Source organism: Salmo salar, chromosome ssa12 (assembly GCF_905237065.1).
Source record: "Salmo salar chromosome ssa12, Ssal_v3.1, whole genome shotgun sequence".
NCBI lineage: Eukaryota > Metazoa > Chordata > Actinopteri > Salmoniformes > Salmonidae > Salmo > Salmo salar.
Window position 1 is genome coordinate 60263891 of NC_059453.1, and position 18261 is coordinate 60282151.

An 18261-nucleotide genomic window follows, 5' to 3' on the forward strand; every position below is an offset into this window, starting at 1 on the left:
GTGAGGAGCATAAGTGTCAAATGTACGAAAAGGCTGAAGAATCCTGCGTCATTTGAATGCTGCCAGTAATTCCAGAACTAATAGAAAAGCACTAGGTCCAAACAGTCATATTCCCACTCTCCCCGCACTATCACCACCACCATCAACATCACCGCCTCCGCTCCATCAAGTTGTTTGTTCCTTCCAGTTCTAAGCTAACATGAGTGTATTTGTGATGTCACCTGCCTCAACTCCCTGTGAGTCCCCCTCCTCCCCCCACCCTACCATGATGAGAGAGCAGACTAAATATAGCGAGACATAGCTACCAACCTGGTGGCTCGTTGAGGAGTTCTGTTGTGTACTTTTGCATCGCTGCTCTGACTGTGAAAGACCCAGGTTGTATTCCGAATAGCACGATGGGTAGTGCACTATATAGGGAATATAATGCCATTTGACACATCCCAAACACAAATGACTGATCACTGTGGCAACATAATAAGCTTCATGTTCCAAAAAAGAAATACATCATCTTTTCAAACTAGAATTTACATAACAATGACAAAAACTACATAAATACACAAAGAGACTATATCAAAAGTATTATTTGATTAATTGGCCTAATTTATTAATCATTTCAGCTCTACATTCAACAGAGAGAATCATGACAGAAATTTTACCTACATAGTGTCTGTGTTGGATGAAAAAACCTCTTACCTCCAAAACAGAAAACAGCCATACTTTACCATTAGCAAACATACAATTAAGAAACTTCAGAAGCTATTTTGAATACATTTCCTTTGCCCTAGAGTCGATGCATGTAAAAATGTCAACGCACAACGGAAAAAATGAATGGTTACGAAGTTACGAGGTTTTCATTCGAAAGCAACGATAGGATAAATATACAAGTATATTTCTATGTTTATACGTATATTATGTGTAACATTATAATGGATTGTGTAGCTGTTTATCAATGACTATATGTCCTTTTATTATTACTAGTAATAAAACAGTGCCAGTAATAACGAGATAACTGAGACAAATCCCATGATGTAGCCTACCGTATGTTGTTACTGCCCTCTAGTGCTATAAGAAAACAGTGGTACTTCATAAGCGGTGTATGTACATTTCTCAGTTTCATAGAAAACAGACTGTTTAATCAGTACATATACGTGGTAAGAAGCATTTTCATTGAAATCAATAACACATTTCTTGGGGAAAACAAGCAAATCTCATAAATGGTCTAGGTGATGTGTGTGGAGGTGGCAGGTAGGTCACAATGCAGAAACAACTTTAAGGGGAAACCACTACTCTAGGTGATGCAGAAACAATATTATGGGGAAACCACTACTCTAGGTGATGCAGAAACAATATTATGGGGAAACCACTGCTCTAGGTGATGCAGAAACAATATTATGGGGAAACCACTGCTCTAGGTGATGCAGAAACAATATTATGGGGAAACCACTACTCTAGGTGATGCAGAAACAATATTATGGGGAAACCACTGCTCTAGGTGATGCAGAAACAATATTATGGGGAAACCACTGCTCTAGGTGATGCAGAAACAATATTATGGGGAAACCACTACTCTAGGTGATGCAGAAACAATATTATGGGGAAACCACTGCTCTAGGTGATGCAGAAACAATATTATGGGGAAACCACTACTCTAGGTGATGCAGAAACAATATTATGGGGAAACCACTGCTCTAGGTGATGCAGAAACAATATTATGGGGAAACCACTACTCTAGGTGATGCAGAAACAATATTATGGGGAAACCACTGCTCTAGGTGATGCAGAAACAATATTATGGGGAAACCACTACTCTAGGTGATGCAGAAACAATATTATGGGGAAACCACTACTCTAGGTGATGCAGAAACAATATTATGGGGAAACCACTGCTCTAGGTGATGCAGAAACAATATTATGGGGAAACCACTACTCTAGGTGATGCAGAAACAATATTATGGGGAAACCACTGCTCTAGGTGATGCAGAGGCAACATTATGGGGAAACCACTACTCTAGGTGATGCAGAAACTATGTTATGGGGAAACCACTGCTCTAGGTGATGCAGAGGCAACATTATGGGGAAACCACTACTCTAGGTGATGCAGAAACAATGCTATGGGGAAACCACTACTCTAGGTGATGCAGAAACAATGTTATGGGGAATAGGGTTCTAGATTATGTGTGTGTGGAGATGTTATGGGGGAACCCAGTGTTCTAGGTGATGTGTGTGGAGTCGGTGCAGGGAACTAGTGTTCTAGGTGATGTGTGTGTGATGGAGGTGGTGCAGGGAAGCAGTGTTCTACGTCAGTGGTTCCCAACTATTTTCGGTTACTGTAACACAAACAGTTTTTTGCTCTGCCTGGAGTACCCCTGAATTACCCCCTCATGTGCATTTTACCAGTAAGCCTATGGTCTCATCGGTCTTCTCAAGTACCCCATGTGGATAAGCCAAGTACCCCTGGTTGAGAAATAATGTTCTAGGTGATGTGTGTGTGGAGGTGGCACATGAAGTCCCCCCTGGTGGTGGTGTGGCCGGGGAATACAGCATTACAGAAGTCACACACATGAGACTGCAGCGCCACCTCTGACATCAGCATCATCTCCCCGGTCTGGCTCAGAAACTCACTGTCCAGGAAGGAGCCACATGCCGAGGGCATCTGAGCAGGGGGGAGGAGAGAGAGGTTTTAGGGGAGGCACAGGGATGGGGGAGGGAGAGGACAAACAGATGTTATGTTTAATGACATGACTCGTCAAAAAAGATAAAACAAAAAATTCAAGGGAAGAAACCTACCCTGAACATTTGTCGGGTCATATCATCACCCCAAAATCGACCTGCTTCCTTCAAGTCCCCAGAGACACTGGAGGGTGCCATCTCTCTATTACCCCAAGGTAGGTCCAAATGTCCTAGGGGGGTGGCTTTAAGGACCTCCTTCCTTTCTGTCCCTGGATGAGCAAAGTCCAGCCGTAGTCTGCCCAAATCCCCCGCCAGTAGATTAGTGAGTGACCCCATGGCCCCAGATGGCCTTATAATGCCATAGTGTGCAGCAGGGTTGTGTGTTGGGACCATTGGGGTTTCTGGCCATGCAGGGAGAGCACCAGAGCTCTTCTTGGTGAACTGGATTGGGATTGATGCCATTACGCTGGAGTCTCCATCAGGAACAGGGGCTCCTCCTAAGGAAGGAATAAGCATGTATAAGTCTGTCAAACATCTTGAATGTCTTGTAAGTCGCTCAGGATAAGATCAGTTTGCTAAATGACAAAAATGTAAATGTAGCCTACTAGATTAATTGATATTGTATATATGCAATGAATTCACTGATTTTGACACTCATCGTAACACAAAGATAAGAACCTGCAGAAAAGGCATGGCATGAGAAGTATATCATTTTTGGTACTACAACAAGGAAATGGGAGTGACCTTGCTGTGTCCTCAGTTTCTCTGTGAGTTTCTTGAGTAAAGCAGCCTGCTTCAGACACAGCAAGCGCAGTTGGAGGAATTCCCTGTACAGCTCTGTGTACGCCTCCTCCATCTCATAAGCACAGGGATCTTTACAAAGCCATCTGAAAGAGACCCGTACATTACAATGTACATGACAAATGATAATGTTCCAGTCCGAAAAATTGATTTTGAGGAGGGACTTCTGCTCCTGTGATTGTAAAATGCTAAAGCTTTGTAAAGCTATAGCATGTTATGCTTTTGTCAGCAATGTGTCATGTATAGTTCCCTTCCCTCAAATTGAGTCTAAAGAAGGAAGTAATAAGGAAAAAGGGAACCAAGTCGAGGGGAGAGAATGGAGTCCTATCCTACAAAACACATCTGTGGGGTCTCTTTACGTGCAAAGTCAAATACATATAGACATCAGTGAACACTTTTAATAATACCTGGCTCTAAATGTACTAATTACAACTGATATTTGGTATTTCAAACACATTTTTCCCCCCAGACATAATCAATAACATTTGTCTTTTTCAAGAGGCATATTCTACTCGATTTGTGACAAAAATTGTAAACTGTACATGCACTCTTACTCTCTACAAGGAACTCAAACAGAAAGCACTAATAACACATTCATAACAAACCAAGAAAACACAGACAATGTCATTACATGTGCATGTCTTGTACAGGCTTTCTATAAGGTCATGTTTAAAGTTCCATACATGTTTGATATAGCCAACCTACAAATGACCACTTAAATTACATGTTGAAGTGTATAGGACTTCTGTGATTATCTTTTAGAGTTGTATTTGGAAACCTACATATGCTATGTTCTGTCATTACATTTAACATAGCCGACTGTAGTTCTTGAAAACAAAGCACGTGTTCTCCTAGCTTCAGACGTTGTTTTCACTGATTTAATCTACTGTACACGAAGTGGAGATAAAGTCCAATCTGGGCTAATTTTGGTCCAGGCATTTTAAAGATGGGAACACCATAGTGAACACACTTAAACTGACAAAGGTGAAGATGAATATAATGTACGACCTTGTATGGTCTTCCCCAATGGCACGACAGGATATCACTTTGAACACGATTTCATATCTTACATATATTGAGAAGAGGCGGAGAGTAATTGCCTTACTGCTGATTTTAGCCTACCTGTTAAACACAATAATCCCCGAAACAGGAACAGTTGTTTTTACCGAATGCCATTATATCATCTGTTGAATTTTCAAGAACAACAGGAAAGTCGAGTTATTTCCGGAAAAACTGCTGAGCTTCGGAGCAGCACTTGACACATTGTTGATCTCATAGTTGGTGAATCAAGGATTTAAAGTGGACATATATTGATCAGCACAGATGCAGACAAAAGGTTATACATCTCATAGTGTCATATACACATGAAGTATCACGCTACGTATTTTTTTGTTTGTTGGTCCATGATTAGAATCTTTATATAGGTAAAACAAAGAACAAGCCCAGTGGTTAGAGCGGTGTGCTAGTAAACGAAAGGTTGCTAGATCAAATCCCGGAGCCGACAAGGTAAAAATCTGTCCTTCTGCCACAAGGCAGGTCCTCGGCCGTCATTGTGAATTACAAGTAAATAGTTAAATAAAAAAATATATTTCGTTTCCAGTGGTATGGTTATGTAAACAATTTGTGTTTTGACCTGACCCTTGATCATTTTACAATGCACCATACTTACAAAGTTAAGTAGTTAACTAAAGAAGTGACACCTTCAGTACCACACACACACACACACACAAACACACAAACAACATATACCATACTATCTCCACTCCACATACAGTCCCACAACAGGACATTTTGGAAAAGTGTGTGTGTGTTTCAAGTTTTATTGTCACATGTAAGGTGAAATGCCTTTCTTGCAAACTCAAAACCCAACAATGCAATAATCAGTAACAATGTATTACTAGAAAAAAACATGAGAAATAAGAATAAGACATATGAAATACACAATAAAATAACTAAGTAAGTAAGCATACTATATACAGGAAATATTTAAAAAGTCAGTTCCAATACCATATTTACATGTGCAAGGATACTGGAGTGATGGAGGTAGATATGTATGGGGGTAAGGGGAGACTAGGCAACAGGATACAAGATAAACAGAGTAGCAGCTACTTGTATGCAAGTGGGTGTGCAGGTGTGTAGAGTCAGTATAAATCGATGTGCATATTATGCCTAAGCGAGCAAATGATGGAGTGAGCGTTTGTGTGTGTGTTGGAGTGACAGTGTGCGCGAGTGTGTAGGGCCCTGAGAGTTTGCATAGAGACAGTGCAAAGATTGAAATAAAAGGTCAATAAAGATACAAGGTTAACTCAGATAGTCTGTGTAGTTATTTTGTTAGCTATTTATCAGTCGTATTGCTTAGGGATAGAAGCTGTTCAAGAGCCTGTTGGTGTCAGACTTGACGCACAGGTACCTCTTGCTGTGCGGCAGCAGAGGAAATAGTCTTTTGTGAGAGAGCTTGAGTGTGTGTGTGTGTGTGTACGTACGTGTGATTGAAACCATATGTGTGACATCTCATGCACAGTGGAATGGATTAAGACATACAGCACAGTAACAGTCAAAGCCATCCATGCACTGACTCATTGATTCTCCACATGTTAACAATTGATCAGTTCGTATAATTCTATGCCTCTCTGTCCAGAGAAAATTAGATGAATGGTTTCTGTTCCATTAGAATTAGTAGTCTGAGAGCAAATGAATAAATTTAACAAATAGTTTGGTTGCAGCTGCATGCTTTCTTCCTCTGGTCAGGGGCTGGGGTAGTTCACAGAGAGCAGGACCATGTTGTGCAGCAGTAAAGATGTCTCTGATACTAGAAAGCACAGAGAAGAGGACATAGCATAAGACCAAAATAATGCATACTATCTGAGATTTATGAGCATGACTGACAAGTCACACAATTGGAAATGAATGAATTATCATCCATGTCAAATTCAATAATTTATATTTTTACAGCTTTCCAGGCCGTAGCCAGCTATGGAAGTGTAGGCTGTCAGTTAAACATCTAAATATCAATGATGTAGGATTAGTTATCACTATTACATAAACACATTACTGACGGGCCTCCCAAGTGGTACAGTGGTCTAAGGCACTGCATCGCAGTGCTAGAGGTGTCACTACAGATCTGGGTTCGATCCCGGGCTCTGTCGCAGCCGGCCGCGACCGGGAGACCCATGAGGCGGCGCACAGCGTCGTCCAGGTTAGGGGACGGTTTAGCCGGCTGGGATGTCTATGTCCCATCGCGCTCTAGCGACTACTTGTGGCTGCCAGGCGCATACATGCTGACTATGGAATAAATGTAAACAAACACCTCATAACATGGTTAAAACGATAATTTTGATATCATGGATGGTCAGTTCTTGCATCTATTAATCTGAGTGTGGTTACATTTCTCCAGGCCCATCCCTCAGCTTTTTACCAAAACAGAGGCGAGGGCGACCGTTTTGTTATTGTTTCATCTGTGGATTTGCCCTTTTAACAGCTGAAATATATCACAGTGTCACCAACAAAAAGGTAAACAATAGGCCTATAGCAAATGCAGCATATGGCATTCATTTTCCACATGTAAATAGCACTTTTCAGTAGTGGCCAGCAATGTAAACTTTAACATTGATTTATGCTGCAATAGATGTCGTTCAATTGGAAACATACATTTTTTTTCTTCTAAAGTCGCTTAAGGGGAAAGTAACTAAATGTAATCAGATTACGTTACTGAGTTTGGGTAATCCAAAAGTTACGTTACTAATTACAATTTTGGACAGATAACTAGTAACGGATTACATTTAGAAAGTAACCTACCCAACCCTGTGCATAGATAATAAACAGCGAGTAGAAGCAGTGTAAAAAAAACATAGGGTGGCGGATGTCAATGTAAATAGTCCGGCTGGCCATTTGATTTATTGTTCAGCAGTCTTATGGCTTGGTGGTAGAAGCTGATAAGGAGCCTTTTGGACCTAGACTTGGCACTCCGGTACCGCTTGCCGTACGGTAGCAAAGAGAGTCTCTTACTTCGGTGACTGGAGTCTGACAACTTGTTGGGCCTTCCTCTGACACCGCCTAGTATATAGGTCCTGGCGCATGCGCACTTGGGTCAAAAACAATACATTCTTTCCAGACAATATATGTTTTCGGTTGCTTGGAAATGTTTATGTAAAACTTTTTTGGAAGTACATACCGGGCTGGACGGCAGTAAATGACGATAGTTGCTCAGCGAAACTCGATATTTGGTGAGTAACGAACGTATTTTCACATAAAGCTTGCAGTGCTGTCTAATGGCAAAATATATGGTAGCATCTGGGCTATTAGCATAGGCAGCCGGTAGTGCAGCTCTAGCGCCCATGCACTAACGTTATCCGCTGCCTAGGCTACATATTTATCATATCCTCTACCCAGATACTGGTTCAGAGGATGACTAGCCCTAGAATGACTGAATGACCGACAAAGCATTTCGATCAGGCTACTCTCCATCTTGCAATAATATTCAGTTAATGTTCGAGTAATTCAGTACCTTAGTCTTGGGTAGGCTAACATTGGGGTGTATATTGACACTGTTGAAATGGATAACTACATCGTATTGTCGTTGATACACAGCATTTAACCTCTCTCTTGCACAGCGCCATGGTGGTATTTGCAGGATGAGTCCATGAAACTGTTGTTGCCATGCGTGCAAGATAGCAGGGATCCAACGTCACTTCCATTGGCTGGAACGATTACCATAATGTGTGCAATAGTTTATATAGTTGTGTATACTACACTCAGAAATCTTTAGAATATTATTGACTTGTGAACTCTAAAATTAAATCGTTTTGTAGCTACAACATGTAATCTCAGCATGTAGGTCACATTTATCTAAAACTTAGCTGAATTCACTTGATACAATTGAGATGGCATGGATGGATCCATTGTAGGGACACCAAATAGCCAGCAGATGTCAATCTTGCACATCAGGCTGAGCAGCTGAGTAGGGCAGTCTGCCAAATGAGTAGGCCTACAAGTTGCCCGCTGGCGAAGCCCCGAACAAGACTAGTTAAAGGTAGTGAAGACCTGAGTTCGGAGTGAGTGATTGTAAAGTGAAATACAAGTTCAGAGTGAGGTATTTACATATCACAGTTAAAACAGGATATGCATACGATACCAGACACTGCTTTATTAAAATGACATGGGATGAAACAGTCATTTGCGCCATTAGATGAGGGTGAGGTGAGATACTAGCTAGAAGTGAGACTCTTGCCTATAGCTGGTGCTACAATACAATGCTGGCTTTATCATGCGGTTGATCTAAATTGGACACTGGTGGAAGGCCTGGTTCAGAGAGTGTCACCTCGACTGAGCCACAGTGCATCCAGGGGTCAGCCTGTCCCTCAAGTTTATCTGCCATGCGATATCTTTCTCTTGGATCTATATTGGTCTCTGTCTGAGCATTGCAGGGGAAGATTTGTAGTGGCTAGTTAAGAGAAAATTCTAGTGGGTATCTCTCGCAGCAACCATAATCTATCTTTTAATATTATAGAGTAAGTGAGAGCGAGGCAATGTGTATTTTGAGGATATTACCTAGTTTTGTACCATAAATCACTTCACCATGATGGTTCTCATCAGTGTATGGCTTTTGACTGTAATTGATTATGTTCTCCATGATCAAGTGTTATGCAACTGAAGTACTTATTATTTTAATGCAAAACTGCAAATGGATGAATGCAAATGCTGTGAATAAAGTTGCACGTAAGTTTTGGAATTTTTAAAATATTTGTATTTATTTAACCTTTATTTAACTAGACAAGTCAGTTAAGAACAAATTCTTATTACAATGACGGCCTACCCCGGCCAAACCCTAACGACTCTGGTCCAATTGTGCGCCGCCATATGGGACTCCCAATCACGGCCGGATGGGATGCAGCCTGTAAATGGATATGTTAACAAAGATATTTGCAAATTAATGAAATGGAAAAGTATTTATTACTGAATGCTGATTTCTACACACCACACTGTTTGCATAGAAAGCATTACTCAAATGAGCTTCATCACTGATGACTTCTCAACTCAATTCTATATGAATCAAGGTTGCAACCTCCAAGAGTGGCCTAACCTTGGCAGTTCTAGCATCAAACCTAGGCAGTTCTAGCATCAAACCTAGGCAGTTCTAGCATCAAACCTAGGCAGTTCTAGCATCAAACCTTGGCAGTTATAGCATCAAACCTTGGCAGTTCTAGCATCAAACCTTGGCAGTTCTAGCATCAAACCTAGGCAGTTCTAGCATCAAACCTTGGCAGTTCTAGCATCAAATTCTTGGCAGTTCTAGAATCAAGTATCAATTATGCCAGTCAAATGGAAGATGGTCATTGTACAAAGATAAAAGCTGAATGACATTATTCATATAGGCTTTAAAAACTTCAGTTCTCCACAGGCCTTTCTAGTACTGTTGCCATCCAAATGTGTTAGTGAGTACCAAGCACAGAGTGCGCTAATCCACGGAGGGTCCTCGCAGCCAACACACACGCCGTCACTTCACTTCTAAGTGGCATTATTGATTTAATGTGATGAAGCTCTATTTTTAAAGCCAGACCAAGGCTAATATTGGAAACATTCTTATGATACCCACCCACCCCTGTGCCCCGGCCTTACCCCCTTTCCACTCCTCCGTCCTCCCCAGCATCTACGAAGATAAAATGCGAGCCCCCCTGAGGAACGCGCTGTCAATGACTCCTTGGTCACGCAAGGGATGTGTGAGGGGATACCCCCCTCCAAATTGTAAGAATTATTTCAAGATCTGTTTCTTTCCCATTTGTTTATGTCCAAGGCACAGCTGCCACCTGCTTAACTGTCAAGGTTAGTTTAGTTGAGAAGATATTCAGCAACTATGGTATGCATTTGTAACAGTTTTGCCTTCGTCCCGCTCCTTGCCCCAACCTGGGCTCGAATCAGGGACCCTCTGAACACATCAACAACATTCACCCACGAAGCATGGTTACATATTGCTCCACAAAAGCTGTGTCCCTTGCAGGGCAAGGGAAACAATTACTTCAACGTCTCAGAGTGACTCCTCTAGTTTGTGTAGGAATGCTAGGTCAGGTGTAGTAATGTAAATAAAAGTAGGTGTTACCTTATGTGTGATCCCTCAGCCAAAACCTGAATCAGTTAGAAGATAAACTTCAGTTGCTTTATTGCAGGGTTTGCGTCTGGCTTTTGAGGGGAAGTGAAAAAACCTGTATTAGACTAATGCCGTGTCATTTCTAACTTACACTTTGTTGACAGCGACTGAGCATGTGGTCCACAGCAGTCGCTGATGGGTCAGACCCATTCATCACAGTCTAATGTGACGATTTTCCTTTTACTGAGGCAGCATCTCAAATGGCACTCTATTCCTAATTTAGTAAACTACTTTTTGACCAGGGTCCATACGGAATAAGGAGTCATTTGGGACGTGTGCTGAAGCTCTGTCCTTCCTCACTGACCTGCATATTTATTAACTACAGTGAGCTACAAAAGTATTGGGACAGTGACACATGTTTTGTTTGTTTTGGCTCTGTACTCCAGCAATTTGGATTTTAAATTATACAATGACTATGAGGTTAAAGTGCAGACTGTCAGCGTTATATGGATATTTTCATCCATATCAGGTTAACCGTTTTTAGAAATTTTAGGGGACAAATTCACAGTGTATTGAAGTATTCAAACGTTTAGTGTTTGGTCCCATATTCCTAGCACGCAATGATTACATCAAGCTTGTGACTCTACAAACTTGTTGTTTGTTTTGGTTGTGTTTCAGATTATTTTGTGCCCAAAATGTATGGTAAACATTCCGCTGGGCTTGCATAAAGTAATTCTTGGACAAATACCGTGTTTTCTGTCTGTGCATGTGTGACTCAGTAAATCTATGCAGACACATAATACATGTGTGACTCAGTAAATCTATGCAGACGCATCATACATGTGTGACTCAGTAAATCGATGCAGACGCATCATACATGTGTGCATTCTCTCCTACTAGACTGTAAGAAGTTCCCCCTTTCAGAGTTTCAACTGTCAATACAGATTACTGTCTTGAAGTTATAATTGAAAACCCACATGCTCGCTACATTTACAAGACACTGGGTAAGCTTTGAAGTAGCTACGGTAATTGAGTGTGGACATGCAGGAAGGACTGTCATTTTGAAAGATGTGAGATTAAAATTAAGGGTGTGACAAAACACATACAGTGCATTCAGAAAGTATTCAGACCCCTTCCCTTTTCCACATTTTGTTACATTACAGCCTTATTCTAAAATTGATTAAATTATTGTTTTCGTCATCAATCTATACCTAATAATGAAAACAAAAACAGGTTTTTAGGAATTTTTGCAAATGTATTAAAAATTAAAAACAGAAATACCTTATTTATGTAAGTATTCAGACCCTTTGCAATTAGACTTGAAATTGAGCTCAGGTGCATCCTGTTTCCATTGATCATACTTGAGATGTTTCTACAACTTGATTGGATTACACCTGTGGTATATTCAATTGATTGGACATGATTTGGAAAGGCACAGACCGGTCTATATAAGGTCCCACAGTTGACAGTGCATGTCAGAGCAAAAACCAAGCCATGAGGTCGAAAGAATTGTCCGTAGAGTTCCAAGACAGGATTGTGTTGAGGTACAGATCTGGGGAAGGGTACCAGCACATTTCTGCAGCATTGAAGGTCCCCAAGAACACAGTGGCCTCCATCATTCTTAAAGGGATGAAGTTTGGAACCACCAAGACACTTCCTAGAACTGGCTACATGGCCAAACGGAGCAGTTGGCGGAGAAGGTCCTCTGTCAGGTAGGTGACCAAGACCCGATGGTCACTCTGACAGAGCTCCAGAGTTCCTCTGTGGAGATGGGAGAACCTTCCAGAAGGACAACCATCTCTGCAGCACTCTACCAATCAGTCCTTTATAGTAGAGTGGCCAGACGGAAGCCACTCCTCAGTAAAAGGCACATGACAGCCCGCTTGGAGTTTGCCTGAAGGACTCTGACCATGAGAAACAAGATTCTCTGGTCTGACGAAACCAAGATTGAACTCTTTGGCCTGAATGCCAAGTGTCACATCTGGAGGAAACCTGGCACCATCCGTACTGTAAAGCATGGTGGTGGCATCACTTGAACTTGATCAAACATCTTTGGAGAGACCTGAAAATAGCTGTGCAGTGATGCTCCCCATCCAACCTGACAGAGCTTGAGAAGAATGGGAGAAACTCCCCAAATACAGCTGTGTCAAGCTTGCAGCGTCAAACCGAAGAAGACTCGAGGCTATAATCGCTGCCAAAGGTGCTTCAACAAAGTACTTGAGTAAAGGGTCTGAATACCTATGTAAATGTGATATTTCAGTTGTTTTATTTTGTATAAATTTGCACAATTTTTTTTTTGTATAAATTTGTTTTTGCTTCGTCATTATGGGATATTGTGTGCAGATTGAACGATTTCATCCATTTTAGAATAAGGCTGTAATGTAACAAAATGTGGAAAAAGGAAATGTGTCTGAATACTTTCCGAATGCACAAAAAAGTGTAGGAAGCCAGGAGCCACCACTGCAAAACAAGTGATAAAATGGCTCCGGAAAAGAAGGCTGATGTTTTACGTGTCCCCAACCATTTGTGTTTTTTTGTTTGTTTATTTGTGGTTTTTGTAATTTATTTTGTACATAATGTTGCCGCTACTGTCTCTTATGACCGAAAATTACTTCTGGACATCAGAACTGCGATTGCTCACCACGGACTGACAGAATCTTTATTTCCTTTAACGAGTCTGACGAGCCCTACGCAAACTATATGAGAATCCATAGGCGATCGAATTAACCCCCACTTCCTTCCAATCTGCTAGCAAACGTGCAATCTTTGGAGAATAAAATTGATGACCTACGCGGAAGATTAAACTACCAACTGGACTTTCAAAACTGTAATATCTTATGCTTTACAGAGTCATGGCTGAACGACAACACTATCAACATACAGCTTGCTGGTTATACGCTGTACTGGCAGGATAGAACAGCGGCGTCTGGTAAGACAAGGGGCGGTGGACTATGTATTTTTGTAAATAACAGCTGGTGCACGATATCTAAGGGAGTCTCGATCTATTGTTCGCCTGAGGTAGAGTATCTCATGATGAGCTGTAGACCACACTATCTACCTAGAGAGTTTTCATCTGTATTTTTCGTAGCTGTTTATATACCACCACAGACTGAGGCTGGCACTAAGACAGCATTGAATGAGCTGTATTCCGCCATAAGCAAACAAGAAAACGCTCACCCAGAGGCGGGGCTCCTAGTATCCGGGGTCTTTAATGCAGGAAACTTAAAGCCGTTTTACCAAATTTCTATCAGCATGTTAAATGTGCAACCAGAGGGAAAAAACTCTGGACCACCTTTACTCCACACACAGAGACGCATACAAAGCTCTCCATCGCCCTCCATTTGGAAATCTGACCATAATTCTATCCTCCTGATTCCTGCTTACAAGCAAAAATGAAAGCAGGAAGCACCAGTGACCAGATCAATACAAAAGTGGTCAGATGAAGCAGATGCTAAACTACAGGACTGTTTTGCTAGTACAGACTGGAATATGTTCCGGTATTCCTCCGATGGCATTGAGGAGTACACCACATCAGACATTGGCTTCATAAATAAGTGCCTCGATGACGTCGTCCCCACAGTGACTGTACGTACATACCCCAACCAGAAGCTATGGATTACAGGCAACATCCGCACTAAGCTAAAGGGTAGAGCTGCCGCTGCTCTGACGCTTGTCGAATGTGGCAGGGCTTGCAAACCATTACAGACTACAAAGGGAAGCACAGCCGAGAGCTGCCCAGTGACACGAGCCTACCAGACGAACTAAACTACATCTATGCTCGCTTCGAGGCAAATAACACTGAAACATGCATGAGAGCACCAGCTGTTCCGGAGGACTGTGTGATCACGCTCTCCGCGGCCGGTGTGAGTAAGACCCAGACTATTTGCATTGCCCCCCCCCCCTTCTTCTACGCTGCTGCTACTCTCTGTTATTATCTATGCATAGTCACTCTAATAACTCTCCCTACATGTACATATTACGTCAACTAACCATTGCCCCTGCACATTGGCTCTGTACCGGTACCCCCCTGTATATAGTTCTCGCTATTCTTATTTTACTCCTGCTCTTTAATTACTTGTTACTTTTATTTCTTATTCTTATCCGGTTTTTTTTAACTGCGTTGTTGGTTAGGGGCTCATAAGTAAGCATTTCACTGTAAGGTGTTGTATTCAGCACATGTGACTAATACAATTTTATTTTATTTGAATGGTAAAGACGTGGTTTTATGTGTTGTCAACAAACTCGTTGCTGTCTTCTTCCCCTCACAAAGTAGGTTTTATCTCATTTTTCATGTGGGTCTTTTCCAGTGCCGTTTCTAGCATTTTGGGGGTCTTTCACAAAGCCAGTCCTACGGATGAACTCAGCCTGTCATTATTGAAACATGTTCCAAAACACTGAGTGGGCGAAGGAGTCAGAGACAAAAGTGAATGGGAGTGATCCATTTAAATAATTGTATTCATGTCTTCCCTCCACGACCGTCATTCGCTGCAATGGTTCCTCTGTCGAACAACATGTCTTATTCTCCACTCGCACAGTGGGAAACAATTCCCACAAAAAAAAAACGGTCAAAAACGTCCATTCAGTGGAGATGAAATCTTCTGGTGATGCAGGACTTCCCATGCCCACACATTCAAATATGTCTCCATTACAGGGTGAGGAGGGGTATGAACAAAAAAGTGACAAAAAAAGACAGAAGGAAAATAGGATTCTTTTGTTGGGGTTTTTTGTCAGTTTTTGTCAGGGGTGGGATTGTGTACAGGAGTTGGCGTTGGCTTGATGATTCATGCTATGGGCTTCTCGGTATACTGTATAATTGAGTCCCTTAATAAGCCTGTGGGCTTTCCTACTACACTGTAATTACCTTCAACTTTATCAAGCACAGCTAGAAGGAGATAGTTCATCACTTTGTTAGGTGCTTCTACATATTATACTATTCTAATGCTCTTTACCACCGTACTACTCTCCACATACTGCAGCTACAGTATACTGTATACTACTCTTTATGGCAATAAAATATATTACCCAGGGCCTATTCCCCCAACAACTCCCCACCACCCCTGGTAGAGGCCATCGTAAGTACAAACACCTGTCATATCATATGATTAAATCATACTGTACTGACAGCGATGAATATAGAAAGGCTAATAAATTTAACAGACAAGTGAACAGTCAATAGGTACTTGGACACTGAACACTTGACATGGCGTTATATTGATATGTTGGCACCACTGTCCACCGTGTCACAGACAGGGATCTTCTGTAGCAGGATCCGATGTGACCCTTGCTAATGGTTTATTTCCCCAAAATGAACGCTGGCTGCAGAGTTGAGCTTGAGCCATTGTCTGCAGTCTGCCAGGCTATATTTTGCAGTTGCAGCAATGCTCTCCAATCAGAACCCAGGCTAGGGTGTTGTTGTGGTGCACATCGTTTCAAAAATAGCTCTGTACTTCCTGTCCCAAGACAGCGAGTGGTACAGTGGAGGTGGCATCCCCCCAATGGAGTGCTATGTATTTTGTCCTCTACAGCGGGCAGTGACCATACCTAAAATGGCGCCACGCCGACTCCCTGTCCTTGTCCTCCAGCAGTATTACATAACACTTAGGTTATATTCCATATGGCACCCTATTCCCTATGTAGTGCACTACTTTTGGCCAGAGCCATATGGGTAGTAGTGAACTACATTGGGAATAGGGTGCCATTTGGAACGCACAGTTTGTAATGTGTCTGACTCGGTGAAGGACATCCTCGGCCACTTCTTTGTTATGCTGCTCCCCTTTCTTCACATTGTGCTAGAGCTAGCATGTTAATGTCTTTTTAAGACCGGGAGCCCATGCATGTGTTCTCAGGTTGCCAGAAGCTCATATGGATGATGTGTGATGCTTGCTTAGTTAATGTTTTGTTACATGTGATGTAAGTGTCCACATATGAGCACTTTCTCACCCTCATGCCTTGGCATAATTATGGCAACAATTGTGCATATATGTATACAAGGAATCTAAAATGACCCAACCCCCCCCCCTAGTAGTTCCACATTAAGGCAAAACTAAATTGTGAATTCAGTTTTGATGGTAGTGTGCTAACTATTTAGAACAGTGTTACAATGCTTAGCTATTATTGGAATACAGGGTCATAGTTATAGCCTATAACTAAGGTCTAAGGTTTCCTAGACAGGTTATATGGTTGGTGTAAACTGCTTTCCCCAATTATAACTCCAGTCATTACTAACTTATCTAACCTACCAGTCAGCCTCCAGCATGGTGCCCAAATGGTTTGCGGTTGTGTGTTGAGGTTTGGAGGGGAATGAAAGCATTGCCTGATGGTTTCCCACCTGGACCAGTGTGTTCAATGGCACGTGCTCCTTCTGACCTTGCCCCCCCCCCACCCCATTCCTTCTCCGTTTACATTGGGATTTTGTGGGGAGAGAGCGTGGGGTGGGGTGGTATTGCTGTGAACAACTTCCAGGCGGACGTCCAGGGGCTGTCATCTGCCGGTGAAACCCAAGCCTTCCTGTCACTCTTGTTTTATAATTGTACCATTCTCATGTTCTGTCAGCGAGCAGAGAGTTTTCCAATACAGTGTGTGTCTTGTAGGTGAGTGTACATGTTTGTGTGTGTGTGTGTACAGGCTCTCTGCGGTTGAGGGATGAGATGGGTGGGGTGTAATATCATCTTACTGTCAGGCTGGGACACCATCAGTGGGACACTATCAGTAGCCACATTTTTTGGCTGCACAATATCTCCTTCCTCCCCCAACCCATGAAAGCATTGCATTTTCCTCTTCTAAGGACATAAACATGGTCAAATGGTGATTAAAAGACCTAAAACCATTGTCTCTTGCTTCTAACCCTACTGTCGCTCTCACACTCATTATGCACCTGTTGTATTGTGTTCCTTGGTGTGACAAACGTTGCTAGTGGCATGCAGATAAAAGCAAGGAAATATAATGTTCATCTCGACAATGTCCTATTCGGCCCTGTATGGTTGACATAGACCCTATAGAGAAGCAAGGTCAGTAGACCTTCAAGTAGAGTTCAAGGTCAGGGGAAGGGTGTGACGAGTTAAGGTCAGTGTACAGCAGGGAGGGTTGTTAGTCTGTTTTAGGAAGGGGGTGATTCAGTAATGTCTTCTACACTTGATATGTTGATTATCAGAGTTATATTGTATTACCATGGCATAAAACTGAGAGGTTCCTTTTTTGAGATCATAGCAGCATCTTCTATTACAGGGAGGAAATTAGGCAATTATTATGACACACACAAACACACACACACACACACACACACACACACACACACACACACATATATATATATATATATATATATATATATATATATATATATTTTTTTTTTTGAAATGTTAATACATTTGAAGACGTATAAAAACCTGTTTACGCTTTGTCATTATGAGGAATTTTATGTAGAACAAAATAATTGAAACCATTTTTTAATAAGGCTGTAACGTAACAAAATGTGGAAAAAGTCAAGGGGTCTGAATACTTTCCGAATGCACTGTATATACGCTATATTACCAAAAGTATGTGGACACCTGCTTGTCGATCATCTCATTCCAAAATCATGGGCATTAATATGGAGTTGGTCACCCCTATGCTGCTAACAGCCTCCACTCTTCTGGGAAGGCTTTCCCCTAGATGTTGGAACATTGCTGCAGGGATTTGCTTCCATTCAGCCACAACAACATTTGTGAGAA

The 18261-nt window shown here is 41.8% G+C and overlaps 1 protein-coding gene and 1 long non-coding RNA gene across 3 annotated transcripts in view; one reads left to right on the forward strand and one right to left on the reverse strand.

The window, feature by feature from the left end:
* Window positions 1-577: 577 nt before the first annotated feature.
* Window positions 578-4934, reverse strand: LOC106565407 (uncharacterized). Of its 2 annotated transcripts, none has more exons than XM_014132504.2 (4): window positions 4594-4934; window positions 3415-3557; window positions 2788-3167; window positions 578-2653 (listed from the first exon to the last, which is right to left on the reverse strand). In XM_014132504.2, exons 2-4 carry the CDS (start codon window positions 3524-3526, stop codon window positions 2474-2476), a joined length of 672 nt encoding a protein of 223 aa, XP_013987979.1. In that variant the 5' UTR covers window positions 3527-3557; window positions 4594-4934; the 3' UTR covers window positions 578-2473. The 2 variants fall into 2 exon arrangements, with proteins under 2 accessions (XP_013987979.1, XP_013987980.1); XM_014132505.2 differs by lacking the exon at window positions 4594-4934 and adding an exon at window positions 4480-4593.
* Window positions 4935-7292: 2358 nt separating this feature from the next.
* The window catches only part of LOC123725529 (uncharacterized), a 29301-nt gene continuing 18332 nt past the window's right edge, over window positions 7293-18261 (forward strand). The window contains exon 1 of the long non-coding RNA XR_006758047.1: window positions 7293-7694. This is a non-coding gene — a long non-coding RNA (uncharacterized lncRNA). The remainder of the gene's footprint in view (window positions 7695-18261) is intronic.